The sequence below is a fragment of the Microcaecilia unicolor genome, chromosome 4, assembly GCF_901765095.1.
Source record: "Microcaecilia unicolor chromosome 4, aMicUni1.1, whole genome shotgun sequence".
Classification (NCBI taxonomy): Eukaryota; Metazoa; Chordata; class Amphibia; order Gymnophiona; family Siphonopidae; genus Microcaecilia; species Microcaecilia unicolor.
The window spans coordinates 287,067,375-287,083,860 of NC_044034.1; the positions used below are offsets into that span (position 1 = coordinate 287,067,375).

Genomic DNA, 16,486 nt, shown 5'->3' on the forward strand with positions numbered 1-16,486 from the left:
CTGAGACCTTCCTTCTTCCTCAAGCAGTGACACATCACTCTGTCTTCTCTTGCAGTAGTTCTGATGGTAGAAAAAAAAAAGTATTTTATGGTGGGATTCTCACCTCATTCTCATTTGTTTTTCTTGTCCATCTGTCAACAGGTTCCACATGCTGAATTTTAACCTCTTCATATCCATCTTCTTGGCTGTCTTAGCATAACGAAGTTCAATCTTATTCACCTAGAATAAAACCAACCCAGAATCAGAGGGAAAAAGAAATCCTAACCTTAAGCTACAGGAATGGCACAGAAATACCCACCATATCGTCAGGAATGATAAACAGTTGTTAGTGACCGATTCTAAATAAACTAAAACTAAATAAATATCGGTAAGTCATCATTCTCTCCTTGCTCGTGATTGGCTTCCTGTAAAGGATTGTGTTCTAGGGTCATACTTGACAAAGTTCTTAAACTTAATCTTCACATCTCTAATGTCATCAAGAAATGCCTATTTTTTTAAACACTAAAATAAATATGTTCTGTCCATCCCCAATCTGAGACCTCTCATCAATATGCATTTGATTCTTGCCTTGGACACCTCTAATTGGACTACTAGAATTCTCGATACAGAGGATTAACTCTCTCAACTAAGGCTGCATCAAAATGATGCAAAATACATCTATTAAGCTACTCCTAGGAAGAAGGAATGATCACGTTAACTCCCCTCCTTAAGGTTGGGCACTGGCTCCTAGTAGTGTACTGGATCCCTTTCAGATCCCGATATTGCCAACAAGGTTTACTATGTTGTTCTGTCTAGCATGCTCATACCCTACTCACCACTATGACCTATTCGCTCCGCTCAATGCAAACTCTTGACTATCTCCTCCCACCATAATTAGACTAGACAATACAAAAAAAATTCTTCATTTAGTGTACCGGCCACAAACTCTATAGGGTGGTGTACCTTCAGACATCAAAACTGAAACATTCTTCAAAGAATTCCCCTTTGTGCCTAATGCACTCTTCTGTAATTGGCTCCTTTTGATTTACCCTCTCCCCCTGTTCCTTCTTCCCTGTCCTGTTTTTGTCACCCCTCCGCCTAAATTTCTTTTCTGAAATGCTTAGATGTATTTTAAATGATTTGTACTTTATCAATATGAATATGAACTAGTAGCATCATTCTTTAACATCACTGAACTTTCCACTTGTTTTTCTACACACATGCACGGACGTAGTCACAGAACTAAAGAACAAGACAGATAAGTAACTTATTCAGGGATTTTCTTTATATTCCCTCCTCCTACCAACCATCTGAATTACTACAAAGATTCAAGTACAGAGGATGGATGGGTGCTGTATAACCCTAGCCATTGACATACAAAGGAAGCTCACAAGCTGTCACAGCCTTTGAAATCTGGATTCTCTCTCTTGCTGGAAAAACTTGAAGCTATTTGGCTTCCTACTACTGATTTCTACAGCACTATCAGACAAACACTGTACAGATACACATACGAGTTCCTTTTCCATAGATTATGCAATGCTGATGAAGGAAAATTATGTATCATACCTGATAATTTTTCTTTCCCTTAATCATAGCCGATCAATCCATAGACTGGTGGGTTGTGTCCATCTACCAGCAGGTGGAGATAGAGAGCAATCTTTTGCCTCCCTATATGTGGTCATGTGCTGCTGGAAACTCCTCCGTATGTCGATATCAAAGCTCCATCCACAGGAACTCAGCACTTAGAGAATTACACCCACCAAGGGACACTCTGCCCAGCCACCACCCGCCGAAGCGGGGGAGGGGAAATATTTCAGCGCACCACCGCTGGGGCAGTGGGTGGGAAACCACACCCGCCGATGCGGGGGGAACTGGCTTATCCTGCTACCGCAACCGCGGGAGGAGCTGGCTTACCCTAAAACCACCGAAGCGGGGGGGATACAAAGCTACCCTACAGCCGCACGAAGCGGGAGGGAGCGCCGGCATAATTTGGTTATCAATCCAGCCGCCGCGCAGAAACGCGGGGGAGAGGAAGCAGCAGCTCACTGTAACACAAAATCGTCTCAACTCGAAGAAACTTCAATTGGAAGAACTTTGAACACGAAGTCCTCGTGAACAGGAACTGAAGACTGAAACTTGAAACCTGAAAATATACCAGAAACACAAATAATACAGGTATCTGGGAGGGGCTATGGACTGATCGGCTATGATTAAGGGAAAGAAAATTATCAGGTATGATACATAATGTTTCCTTCCCTATCATCAAGCCGCTCAAATCCATAGACTGGTGGGATGTACGAAAGTACTCACCAGGGCGGGCATGGAAGTCCCTGAACGCAACATTGAAGCCCCAAACTGGGCCTCGGCACCGAGCAGCCACATCCAAGCGGGTAATGTCGTGAGAAGGTATGAGCCGACGACCAAGTAGCCGCTCTGCAAATCTCTTCCAAGGAGACAGATCTGGACTCCGCCATCGAGGCTGCTTGTGCTCTAGTAGAGTGTGCCTTCAGCTGAATAGGCGGGAATCTTCCCCACCGCCACATAAGCTGACGCGATCGTCTCCTGACCCAACGTGCCACCTGTAGGCTTAGATGCCTGCAGACCCTTACGAGGGCCTGCGAACAGCACAAACAGATGATCCGACTTCCGGAAATCATTGGTCACTTTCCAAGTATTCTGATGATGACCCGTCTAACATCCAGGTATTTGAGCGCAGGGTACTCCTACTGGGTAATCCTCCCTACGAAAGGAGGGTAGGTTAAAGCTGCTGATCACATGGAATCGAGAAACAATCTTGGGCAGGAAGGCAGGCACTGGGCGAATCCGATACTCCTGCCTCAGTGAATCGCAGGAACGGTTCTCTACATGAGAGCGCCTGGAGCTCGGAAACTCTTCTGGCTGATGTGGTAGCCACCAGGAAGACTGCTTCCAACGTCAGGTCCTTCAGCGATGCCCTTGGCAAGGGCTTGAAGGGCGGCCTTTGCAAGGTCTGTAGTACCAGATTGAGCTTCCACGTAGGCACTATCAAGTGCAGAGGGGGGCGCAGGTGATTAACTCCTTTGAGAACGCTTACCCATCCGGCTGTGAAGCCAGGGAAGCCCCCTTCAGACGACCCCTGAAGAAAGCTAGAGCCGCCCCAACTGGACTCTCAGTGACTGAGCGACAGGCCTTTCTCCAGCCCCTCTTGCCGGAACGCCAACACTGAAGATATTGGAGCAGTGAAGGGCGATATAGAGCTGCCTCGCCACACGACGCAAAGGTACGCCAAACCCTGGCGTAAGTGGTGGAAGTAGAGCGCTTCCTCGCTTCAGCATAGTGGCGATGACCCTGTCTGAGAAGCCCTTCTTCTTCAGCCGCTTCGCTCAATAGCCAGGCCGTAAGACCAAAGGGGGAGGGATCCACCGCTGGCAGCCGCAGAGGGTCCGTTCCACCGAGAGCCTGACCAAGTCCGCATACAGGGCCGTCTGGGCCAATCCGAACCCACAGGATCACCCGGCCCCGGATGTTTTGCCACCCGGCCTAGCACCCTGCCATCAGGGCCAGGGCGGGGGAACCCGTAGAGAACGCTCCTGTGCCGGCCCATGCTGGAGAAGAGCATCGACTCCCAGGGATCGAGGGTCCCGCAATGTGGGCCCGCCAACGCTGTTCCAGATTCGCTTCTGCCCACAGGCATAGCTTCATGGCCTCCTTGGCTAGGAGGGGCGCTCCTGGTCCTCCCTGGCGAGTGACATAGGCCACTGCCGTGGCATGTCCAACAGGACCCGTACAAGCTCAGCAACCAGTACCGGGAGAAACTGTAGAAGCGCCAACCGAATGGCTCGGAGCTCCAGGAGGTTGATGGACCATTTCGTCTCTGCAGGAGAACAGAGCCCCTGCGATGTCGTCCCCAGGCAGTGGGCTCCCCCAGCCCATACAAGCAGGCGTCGTCGTGACGACAACCCACTCGGGGTCGTAAGAGGCATTCCTGCGGACAGGTTGCTGGCCTCAGCCACAGCTCAGCGCCCTTTTCGCACCGCTGGATCCAAAGGAAGGCGTACGGTGTACGGCGTAATCCTCCGAGACTGGAGTCCACCGCTGCAGAAGAGAGTGCTGTAGTGGTTCTCATATGAGCCCTGGCCTAGGGCACTACCTCCATCGTGGCCATCATGGAGCCCAACAGCTGCACATAGTCCCAAGCCCGAAGAGTCGAGGGCGGCTAGGAAATGGCCACAGGGGTCTGAAGCTTGACGCTCCAGTTGTTCGGCAGGAACACTCTGCCCACTTGGGTGTCGAATCGAACTCCCAGATATTCCAGGGACTAAGTGGGCACAGCTGGCTTTTCTCCCAGTTGATGATCCATCCCAGGGAGCTCAGAAGAGCAATGACCCTCTGTCTGTAGCTCTCCGCACTCCGCATAGGAAGGGGCTCGGATCAGGCCAGTCGTCCAGATAGGGATGGACCTTGCACTCCCTCCTTGCGGAGGAAGCTGCGCTGACCACCATTACTTTGGAGAAGGTCCGCGGAGCCGTAGCCAGCCACGAACGGGAGGGCTCTGAATGGGAAAGTGGTCGGCCCAGCACTGCAAAGCACAGAAAGCGCTGATGAGGCGGCCAGATGGGAATCTGTATGGTACGCTTCCTTGATGTCCAGGGAGGCCAGGAATTCTCCCTTTTTTCACCGCTAGCTATTACGGAGCGGAGGGTCTCCATCCGGGAAGTGCCGAACTTTCAAGGCCTGATGACTCCCTGAGGTCGAGGAATAGGCCGAGACATCCTTCTTTCTTTGGCACCACAAAGTAAATGGAGTACCGCCCCTTGCCAAGCTGATCTACTGGCACGGGACCACCGCGCCCAGGCGGATCAGGTTGCTCAAGTCTGGCTGCACGGCAGCTGCTTTGACCTGAGACTTGCAAGGAGAGTTTACAAACCCATCTTTTAGGGGTCGGCAGGAACTCTAGCTTGTAGCGTCTCTGATGACTTCCACAACCCAAGCGCCTGAAGTTACCCTGGTCCAACTCGCCCAGAAACGAGGACAACCTTCCTCATCTGCACTGGGCCATGGACCAGGTCCCGTCATTGGGTATTTATTTATTTATTTATTGCATTTGTATCCCACATTTTCCCACCTTTTTGCGGGTTCCGTGTGGCTTACAATAAGAAATGACTGATGGAAGTACAATGTTACAAATTGGTTATGGATTACATTGTGCAGAATTATGCGAGACAATCTAAGTGTCGTTAAGGAGTGCAACAATGGAACACAAACATTGAACATTGGAAGGAGACAATGGGAGCTTAAGGGCAATACAAAGGCATAAAGACATATAATATACATATTTCTGTGAGTAAAGGGTATGAGTGATGCGAGATTACGGGGGCTGAGAGTTCAGAAGTGGATGTATGGTGCATTAATGAACAGTAAGTGTGGACTTTATTGTGTTTTGGGCTCTTTCCGTAAGCTTTTTTCAAAAAAGATGGGTCTTCAATAATCTTGCGGAAGGAAGCTTGCTCGTGGATCGTTCTTAAGTTGCGCGGCAAGTGTATCCAAAACTGCGTGGCTCATGTGAGAAAAGGTTGACGCGTGTAGCGTCTTGTATTTCAAGCCCTTGCAATTGAGGACAGTGGAGGTTGAGGAAAGTTCGGGATGATCTTTTGGCGTTTCTGGGTGGTAAGTCTATTAGCTCAGGACATGTAGGCTGGGGCTTCGCCGTGGATGATTTTGTGGGACTAATGTGCATACTTTAAGAGTGACGCGTTCCTTGAGTGGAAGCCAGTGCAGTTTCTCTTGAAATGGTTTTGCACTTTCATATTTTGGCTTTCCAAAGATGAGTCTGGCTGCCATATTCTGGGCTGTTTGAAGTTTCCTCAGTGTTTGCTACGCGACCCTGGGGGCGGGCCGGAGGACGAACCTCCGGGACAGCGGTCCCTATGAAAGGAATGCTGCTTGGGGGAGAAGTTCCGTTTGAAGGAAGCGGGAGGCAGAGGCGGCCAACTTGCGCGGGCGATACCGACGGGCTTCCTGGAATCGGCCCTTAGAGGAACCAGGACAGGCACTGCAGGCCCGAGTCCTGACCTCTAGCAACCTCTTGCCCTTGGACGTGCCGAGCCTCCGTCACGATCTTGTCCAGCTCGTCCCCAAAGAGCAGCTTGCCTTTAAAGGCAACTTGGCTAGGCGAGATTTAGAAGGCATGGTCAGCAGACCATGGTAAGCCAGCGCCACCGCCGCGCAGAGAGACGGTCTGAGCCATGCCTTTGGCCGAGGCTCTCAACATCATCATATAGCAAGTCTGCCAAGTAGGCCAAACCCGACTCCAGGGTCGACCATTCCACCCTACAGGAAGGGTCCGAGGGGGAAGCCTGCTGCAAAACAGTCAGGCACGCCCTAGCCACGTAGAGCCGCAAACTAGAGAGCTGCACGGCTTCCGTCCCCGCAGGAATCCCGCAGGATTCCCGCAGGGACGAAGGCAGTTCCTGCGGGGTTCCTGCGGGGATGGAACCAGTTCTGCAGGGTTCCGCGGGTGGAGGCAGTTCCTGCGGGGATGGAACCAGTTCTGTGAGCTTCCCGTGGAAGTGTAAGCTGCACCTGCACCAGCCTCTCATCTACCGAATACCAGTTTGAGTGCTGTCTCCTCCTCCTCCTCTTCTTCCTTGCTTTAACAGCATAAATGTGGAAAGTCTTCCATTAAGGAGGTGGTAGAGTTACAAATGATGACGGAATTCAAAAAGGGGTGGGATGACACAGAGGATCTCTAATTAGAAAATGGAAGTTATATAAAAGCTAACCTTAAATGGCTGCATGTGTGTGGTTATGTCAAGTGACACTTAGATGGCGACTCTGGCTGTGATGAACTAGAGCTGATACCTGGCAGACTTGTATGGTCTGTGTCTCACACATGGCAATCTGGTGTAGGATGGGCTGGAAAGGGCTTAGACAACAACTTCAGTGGCTGGAACTTGAGGACAGTGCTGGACAGACTTTACGGTCTGTGTCCCACAAATGAGAACATGAATAGGCTGGAGTGGGCTTCGATGGCAACTCCAGCAGTTGGAACATAAGGATGGGGCCAGATAGACTTCTGTGGTCTTTGTTCCAGAAACACGAAAGAAAGACCATAATCAAGTATATAATATCACACTGGTTGATTTAATGATGAATTGATCATGAGTGTGACTATTGGGCAGAGTGGATGGACCGTTCAGGTTTATTTGCTGTCACTTACTATGTTACTATTAATCTCTTTGCTCCCAGGCTGGTACAAAGACCTCAGCTCTGACACAAGGCACGAGAATCAGATGTCACCTGACCTACTGGCACGTGCATGTGGCGGCCTCTCAGCACACACTGCCAGTGAATCAGAGACAAATCTTACATGTGCGCACCAGAGTTCCAAGTTCCAACTTCCGTTCCTTCCTTGCCTACAGTGCTGTGGCTCAAATCCAGAAAGAGACGGAGGGAGCTGACTGGAACTTTCTTTATGTACTATTAAATTCTTACGGGGATGGGTGGGGATGGGTTAAATTCTTACGGGGATGGTGTTAAATTCTTGCAGGGGGACGGGTTGGATGGTTTAAATTTTTGGCGGGGATGGGTGGGGATGGGTAAGATTCCGTGGGGATGGGTGGGGACGGGTAAGATTCCAGCAGGGACGGGCGGGGGATGGGTAAGATTTCTGTCCCCGGTGCAACTCTCTACCCGCAAACCGAGGCTTGCCAACTCAGAGCGGCCGCCTCAAAGGACGACTTTAAGGCCGCCTCCATTCCCTGTCTTGGGATCCTTCAGGGCAGTGCCACCTTCCACAGGCCAGCGCCGTTTTCTTAGTCACGGCAGTGATTAAGGAATCTACCGTGGGCCCGACAAAGGCTTCCCGTTCCCCCTCAGGAAAGGGGTACAGACGGGACATAAGCCCTGGCTACTTTCAGGCTCGCCTCAGGTGTATTCCATTGCACTGAAATTAAGGTCTGCCTGGCTTCATGAACGTGGAAGGTTCTAGGCAAGCGCTTCGTTCCCAGCATAATGGCGGAACCAGTAGAGGCTGAGAGACAGCCTTCCTCCAGAGAGGCAATCTTCAAAATGCTCATGGCCTGCACAAGCAGGTTGGGCAAATCCTCTGAGCAAAAAGCCCGCGCTGCAGAGGGGTCGTCCGCTCCATCCGAGCAAGGATCAGTCTCTCCATTGATTCCGCTAAGGATCTCTGGGAGAACTCAGACACGCTGCCGTCATCCACATCAAAGGAGACCGAGTCCCCGAGGGTGGAAGATCCACCCGAGGGCGCTTAAGCATAGAGGCCTCATCACCCGATCAGAGAGGTGGGCAGGGCAGGGTTCTGCATAAGAAAGGCTTGATGCAGCAGCAAAAAGAAACCAGGGGAGAAACCCCCCAGTCTGTGCATTTCTGCAGCCTGGGCCGCGGCCCTAGAGGCGCCCTCCATATGCGCTCCCCAGTAGCAGGGGAGAGTAGGTGTTTGTGCGTCCAAAATGGCGTCCGGCGCAAAACTCCGAGAAGGAGCCCCGCGGGAAAAAGGGCGTTTTAATTTCACCGACTTCTTACTGTCGACCGATTCAAGGGCGACCATTGCTGTTAACGTCTCCCATCTCAGAGGGCGGCCCAAAGAAGAAGCCGACCGAGCCACGTGGCCGGTCACGACCGGTGAGGGCGGCCAGCGGGGGATGGGCGCCTAAGGCGGGAAAGGCCGCCGCGCTGGAGGAAAAAGCCGGTGAACTCTCCCGGTTCCGAAAGGGCGCCCAAAAAGGGCGACTCTACCTTCGATCCCCCCGCTTCCCCGCTAGGCGCGCGAAAGCGTTCGGGGAGCGTCTTTTCGCACTCTTGCCATCCGTGGCCATAAGCCACATGGAGACCCGTTCGGGGAAACTCCCTGCCCCGACTAGTAAAGGTAAAATACCTGCTTCTTGCTCCGAGAAGCGACGACTTGTTTCCAGTGAGCAGCTGCAAATGGACGTCCTTTTGAACGTTTAAAAATTTTTTTTGTTTTTTTTTGTTTAACGGAGCCAGCGGGAGGGGGGGAGAAAAGGAGTGGACCTGGCCCACTAGGTTTGCACTTGCTCACGAAGAGCCCTCAACCCCAGGTACTCAACAAAACCTAAACAATGAGGCTTGGAGACCTAGCCAGAGCTGCTGCTGTGTGACCACACACCTGCTGAGATAGAGAACATTCTGGGGAGTTTCCTGCAGCACATGACCACATATAGGGAGGCAAAAGATTGCTCTCTATCTCCACCTGCTGGTAGATGGGACACAACCCACCAGTCTCTGGATTGATCGGCTTGATGATAGGGAACAAGGGTTCAGTAACCGAAGTCCACAATCCATTAAAAACTCCCTGCAAAAGCATAAATAAGAAATTAGATGGTAGGGGATAAAACAAGTTATTTGCCTGTACCAGGTCTTCTCAGAGGACAGCAAGACTTGAATCTTCCATACATGGGTGATGTCACTGACAGAGTAGGGTGCAGGAAATAGTATCACAGCTATTTTTCTAGAAGAAATTTGGCACACACCTGTTCATGCACCCCCTTTTCCCACCTGCTGCTGTTGCATAGGACCTCAGTCCATTATACTAGCTACAGAAGGGGTCTATGCTAATTTGTACGTTGGTGTTGCTTTGGTCCGAAAGGACAGAGTGCTAACAACTGTCTTCCTTCCTACATGACAATACCTACCAATAGATGCTGATATCCCTCCCCACAGAACACTGCCTTGGTCACATGTAGAACACAGATTGCTCTTTTTAAACACAAGATAATGAACAAACTAAAAAGAAAAGAACTAACGTAGACAAAATTAAACTGAAACCCTAAGATGCCAGTCTCTGCATGCAGTGCAACACCAGAAAAATAGAAAAAAAAATACAATATGTACAGTGCAGATAAAAGACTGCATATGTAAATTCTCAAAACTGACAAGTTTCAATTGCTAAACTAAAAATAATTTTTTTTCCTTGTCTGATGATTTGTCTAATCTTGTTCTATGCCTCTGATTCTACTTCCTCTAGCTCTTAACTCTGCTTCCTGCTATTCTTCTTCTTTTTTTTTTTTTAATATTTTATGAGGCAGGACACATAGAGGGGCATAATCGAATGCTAACGCCCATCTCCATGGGCGTCTATGTCCGAAAACGGGTATGTGAAGAGGCGGGACAGACCATATTTTCGAAAAAAATGGGGTCCATCTTTCGTTTCGAAATATGGTTTGTACGGACCAAAATGCCATTGATTTAGTCGTTTCTGAGCTGGCATTTGTTTTTTTTAGCGATAATGGAAAATAAAAACGCCCAGCTCAGAAACGTCCTAATCCAAGCCATTTGGTCGTGGGAGGGGCCAGGATTCGTAGTACACTCGCCCCCCTGACATGCCAGGACACCTAGAGATCAGTGCTGTAACTTGAGACAACGCTCCCACATGCATATCTCCTTACACGGTGCTAAGCCCCCAACCCCCCTCCCCACAAATGAACAACACTACCATAGCTCTTAGGGGTGAAGGGGGCACCTACATGTAGGTACAGTGGGGTTTTGGAGGGCCTCCCATTTACCAGCCACAAGTGTTACAGGTAGGGGGGATGGGCCTGGGTCCACCTGCCTGAAGTGCACTGCGGGTACCCACTAAAAGTGTTCCAGGCCTCTAGGACTTGTTGCTGGTTGTAGATCCTTGGCACACCAGTTGACACCTGAAGACTATGTCTCCGAAAACGTCCTTTATTGAAATAAGCACGTTTACTTACAGTTAACTGCTGATCAGAGGTGTGCCTCACTGGCAAAATCTCTCCCTGGTACTGAGATTAGCAGTAGGTCAGAGCTGGCAGAATGCTGTACAATGCCCTCTTTCACCAACATTCAAGGTAAGAACTAAGTTCTGTAATGTGGCTAACACATGAAAGGGATCTAAAACTGGCTTACAAAAATGTGCCACTACTACCTCATGGACTACCGGAAACAGAAACAGGGCACACTCTGACCCAGTAAGCAGAGGGCAAAGCCACCATGGGAGTAGAGCATAACCAACTACCAACATTGTGAGCAGTTTAACACAAGCTAGTGGAATCACGGAGCCAATACCCTACAACCACCACAATGCATTGCTGATGTGACTCTGCAGTGCGCATAACAGAAAAGGGTGTCCCACTCACCCGAGAGCCACATCAGAACCAGGGAAAGGCTGTCAGAGGACAGAACACATTGTGCTGTCATGGAGGTGGGCATGGCATTTGAGACTGGCATAGAGGCTAGAAAAAAAAGTTTTTAAAGTGGGTTTTTTTTTGGTGGGAGGGGGTTAGTGACCACTGGGGGAGTCAGGGGGAGGTGATCCCCCAATTCCCTCCGGTGGTCCTGTGGTCAGTTGGGGCACTTTTTTGGGACTGGACCTGAAAAAAAGGGTCCAAATAAAGCGGACCAAATTCTCGTCAAAAACGCCCTTCTTGCTTCGATTATCATCTAAAGACGCCCATCTCTCCTCGGTCGATAACCACGCCCCGTCCTGCCTTCGCCACGCCTCCAACACGCCCCGTCAACTTTGTTCGTTCCTGTGATGGGAGTGCAGTTGAAGATGACCAAAATCGGCTTTCGATTATACCGATTTTTTTTTTGCCCATGGGAGAAAGACGCCTATCTCCCGATTTAGGTTGAAATATGGGCGTCTTTCTCTTTCGAAAATAAGCTGGATACTATACAAACAAAAAGGTTACTATACATCAGTGTTCCTCTAAGCTGAGCGCGTGAGAGGATCGATCATGGAAACAGGGAGTGTCGTTCACTGTCTCACGAGTCATGGTGCCCACTCACCTCCAGATTCGTGTTGGTCTGGCTTGCATCATGCCAACTGTGACATGCAGTCTTCCGGCTTCCTTTAGCTGTGCCTTAAACAGTGGAGTAGCTACAAGGGGCCCAGCCCAGCCCCCCCCCCCCCCCCAAGCCAGGTGCCTGCATGTCCATGTACCTCTGTACCGGCTGTCGCAGACGCTCCTGATGCAGGCGTCTCCCCTTCTCCCTCCAGGTGGTCCTTCCACCTCGCCTCTAAAGCGGCCAACAGTGATGAAGCAGGGCAGGGCTCCCTTGTCTACCCTAGAGCATACTCCGCCCTCTTCTGATGTACCTTTCTTTCTACTCACTCTTGCGGAAACAGGAAGTTACATTAGAGGAGAGCACGGCTTCAATCACTGCGGTGCTGCTGTACAGAGGCAAGGTAGAAAGACTGCTTGGATCCAGTAATGAGAGAAATGTTACTCTGCTGGACCTCAAGAATCGATGGGAGAACAGGAGATAGTATGAGCCTATCTAGCTCATTATATGAGCTGAAGCCACTTTTAACAATAGCAAAAGATTATTACAAATAAGGGACTGCTACGCGTGGTCCATCTGTAAAACAGTCAAAAGCTGTTTCAGCTTGGACAGGCAGGTGACATTTGAAGCTTCCCATATGTAGATATAAATATAAGCCCTCGGACCCCCCTACTCAGGACGCAAGTCGCAGTTGTCACCCCCCCCCCTCGCTTGGGCCGCCCCTGCCTTCATGCACATATCTAGACTTGAAGATTTGGCAGGGCGGAGCTAAAAGGGGGGCACATTTTTGCCCCAACTCCACATACCTTGGCAGGTGGGGTTCCCCAAGCCCCACCAGTAGAAGCCTTCCTCCAGCCCTGTTCTCTGCCGCAATGCCTGCCCTGCTCAATGCTTCCCCTCACGTTGCGCATGCTCAATTTCATCAAAACTGAGCCATGTGTGATGTGAGGAGAAACAGGGCAGGTAATGCGGTGAAGAACAGCACTGAAGGAAGGGTTCGCTGGCGAGGCCCCAAATCCAATTTGGAATCCTGTCTGCCTCCTCCTGGCCTCAAAGTATAGTATTCACTGCAGTCATCCCAAATCATACTGAGAGACGTTTCTCCATTAATATTTAGAAGGAAAAATTCTTTGATGGATAGTTCTAGATCTTGAATCTGTTCTGGATGGGTAAAGAAAGCTCTCATTAAGGAGCCAAACTAGCAACTTATGGTCAGTCCCCGTCCATACACATTTAACCTACACAAGAGCATGATCAGATTGCACAATATTCTCAATCTCAGAATTACGTACCAATGGGACCAGAGTGGTATCTAGAAAAATGAAATCAATATGATACTGGAAATCATAGAAGGGTGCAGAAAGTGCATTGCAACGGTGTGAGGTACACAGCCCTCCATACATCTACAACCGCTAAGTCCCACATAAAAGCCTGTCTGTCCCAATTTCCTATAAGAAATGTTTGCTGCATTATTGAGTGTTGTGACCCTGTCATATTAAAACCTCTGATAAGAAACTCAAAAATCACAGTTTCACACTACCTGTGTTTTATAAGATACTAGAGTCTGTTGTCGCCCACAGAGCAATACAAGTCTTTCAGCATATAAAGTGGAGAAAAAAAGGGGATTCAGTAACGCCACCCAGCAAGCCCAAGATCATCGGACTGTAAGGCATGGGCCCGGCGCAGCATCATCTCACCCCCAAAAAACTCCACAAAAATATCAAAAATAGACTTGAACGATCCTGAGGGTAGACAATGAATATATCCCTGTATCAAAAAGTTGAGATCACAGAGTATATCTATCTCAAAAAGTATATTAAGTTTTACTGCTTTACAATATGCTATTGTCGAGACGCCACAGGTTACTTATCTTGACTCCCAATGTAAAGGTGTCACATGCACGATCTGTAGCTGAATCTCTGCCAATTATCCACTTACTTTCCCCATAGTTATTAATTTCTGTTCCAATGTGGCATACAATTCCTACTGAGTATTAGGTGCACACACTGAAACCACAAAGCGAATGCTACATACCTGTAGAAGTTATTCTCCGAGGACAGCAGGCTGATTGTTCTCACTGATGGGTGACATCCACGGCAGCCCTTCCAATCGGAATCTTCACTAGCAAAAGCCTTTGCTAGCCCTCGCGCGCCGATGCGCACCGCGCATGCGCGGCCGACTTCCCGCTCGAAACCGGCTCGTGCCGGCCAGTCTCATATGTAGCAAGACAAAGAGAAGGAAGACACAACTCCAAAAGGGGAGGCGGGCGGGTTTGTGAGAACAATCAGCCTGCTGTCCTCGAAGAATACCTTCTACAGGTATGTAGCATTCGCTTTCTCCGAGGACAAGCAGGCTGCTTGTTCTCACTGATGGGGTATCCCTAGCCCCCAGGCTCACTCAAAACAACAACCATGGTCAATTGGGCCTCGCAACGGCAAGGACATAACTGAGATTGACCTAACAATTTATCCAACTAACTGAGAGTGCAGCCTGGAACAGAACAAACATGGGCCTAGGGGGGTGGAGTTGGATTCTAAACCCCGAACAGATTCTGAAGTACTGACTGCCCGAACCGACTGTCGCGTCGGGTATCCTGCTACAGGCAGTAATGAGATGTGAATGTGTGGACAGATGACCACGTCGCAGCTTTGCAGATCTCTTCAATAGTGGCTGACTTCAAGTGGGCTACCAACTCTGCCATGGCTCTAACATTATGAGCCGTGACATGACCCTCAAGAGCCAGCCCAGCCTGGGCGTAAGTGAAGGAAATGCAATCTGCTAGCCAATTGGATATGGTGCGTTTCCCCACAGCCACTCCCCTCCTGTTGGGATCAAAAGAAATAAACAATTGGGCGGACTGTCTGTGGGGCTGTGTCCGCTCCAGGTAGAAGGCCAATGCTCTCTTGCAGTCCAATGTGTGCAGCTGACGTTCAGCAGGGCAGGAATGAGGACGGGGAAAGAATGTTGGCAAGACAATTGACTGGTTCAGATGGAACTCCGACACAACCTTTGGCAAGAACTTAGGGTGAGTGCGGAGGACTACTCTGTTGTGATGAAATTTGGTGTAAGGGGCCTGGGCTACCAGGGCCTGAAGCTCACTGACTCTACGAGCTGAAGTAACTGCCACCAAGAAAATGACCTTCCAGGTCAAGTACTTCAGATGGCAGGAATTCAGTGGCTCAAAAGGAGGTTTCATCAGCTGGGTGAGAACGACATTGAGATCCCATGACACTGTAGGAGGCTTGACAGGGGGCTTTGACAAAAGCAAACCTCTCATGAAACGAACAACTAAAGGCTGTCCTGAGATCGGCTTACCTTCCACACGGTAATGGTATGCACTGATTGCACTAAGGTGAACCCTTACAGAGTTGGTCTTGAGACCAGACTCAGACAAGTGCAGAAGGTAGTCAAGCAGGGTCTGTGTAGGACAAGAGCGAGGATCTAGGGCCTTGCTGTCACACCAGACGGCAAACCTCCTCCACAGAAAGAAGTAACTCCTCTTAGTGGAATCTTTCCTGGAAGCAAGCAAGATGCGGGAGACACCCTCTGACAGACCCAAAGTCTACGCTCTCAACATCCAGGCCGTGAGAGCCAGGGACCGGAGGTTGGGATGCAGAAGCGCCCCTTCGTCCTGTGTGATGAGGGTCGGAAAACACTCCAATCTCCACGGTTCTTCGGAGGACAACTCCAGAAGAAGAGGGAACCAGATCTGACGCGGCCAAAAAGGAGCAATCAGAATCATGGTGCCTCGGTCTTGCTTGAGTTTCAACAAAGTCTTCCCCACCAGAGGTATGGGAGGATAAGCATACAGCAGACCCTCCCCCCAGTCCAGGAGGAAGGCATCCGATGCCAGTCTGCCGTGGGCCTGAAGCCTGGAACAGAACTGAGGGACCTTGTGGTTGGCTCGAGATGCGAAGAGATCTACCAAGGGGGTGCCCCACACCTGGAAGATCTGTCGCACTACACGGGAATTGACGCGACCACTCGTGAGGTTGCATAATCCTGCTCAACCTGTCGGCCAGACTGTTGTTTACGCCTGCCAGATATGTGGCTTGGAGCACCATTCCGTGACGGCGAGCCCAGAGCCACATGCTGACGGCTTCCTGACACAGGGGGCGAGATCCGGTGCCCCCTGCTTGTTGATGTAATACATGGCAACCTGGTTGTCTGTCTGAATGATAATTTGATGGGACAGCCGATCTCTGAAAGCCTTCAGAGCATTCCAGACCGTTCGTAACTCCAGAAGATTGATCTGCAGATCGCGTTCCTGGAGCGACCAGCTTCCTTGGGTGTGAGGCCCATCGACATGAGCTCCCCACCCCAGGAGAGACGCATCCGTGGTCAGCATTTTTTGTGGCTGAGGAATTTGGAAAAGGACGTCCCAGAGTCAAATTGGACCAAATCGTCCACCAATACAGGGATTTGAGAAAACTCGTGGACAGGTGGATCACGTCTTCTAGATCCCCAGCAGCCTGAAACCACTGGGAAGCTAGGGTCCATTGGGCAGATCTCATGTGAAGGCGGGCCATGGGAGTCACATGAACTGTGGAGGCCATGTGGCCCAGCAATCTCAACATCTGCCGAGCTGTGATCTGCTGGGACGCTCGCACCCGCGAGACGAGGGACAACAAGGGCTCTCGTCTCTGGGAGATAGGCGCGAGCCGTCCGAGAATCCAGCAGAGCTCCTATGAATTCGAGTTTCTGCACTGGGAGAAGGTGGGACTTTGGATAATTTATC

General features: G+C 50.3%; 1 protein-coding gene across 1 annotated transcript in view; it reads right to left on the reverse strand.

Annotated features, from left to right (window-relative positions):
• The window catches only part of NCAPH (non-SMC condensin I complex subunit H), a gene marked incomplete in the record, with an annotated part of 295,343 nt that overhangs the window by 27,351 nt on the left and 251,506 nt on the right, over positions 1-16,486 (reverse strand). The window contains 2 exon segments of the mRNA XM_030202485.1: positions 39-60; positions 104-219. Coding sequence (XP_030058345.1) covers positions 39-60; positions 104-219 — 138 coding nt within the window.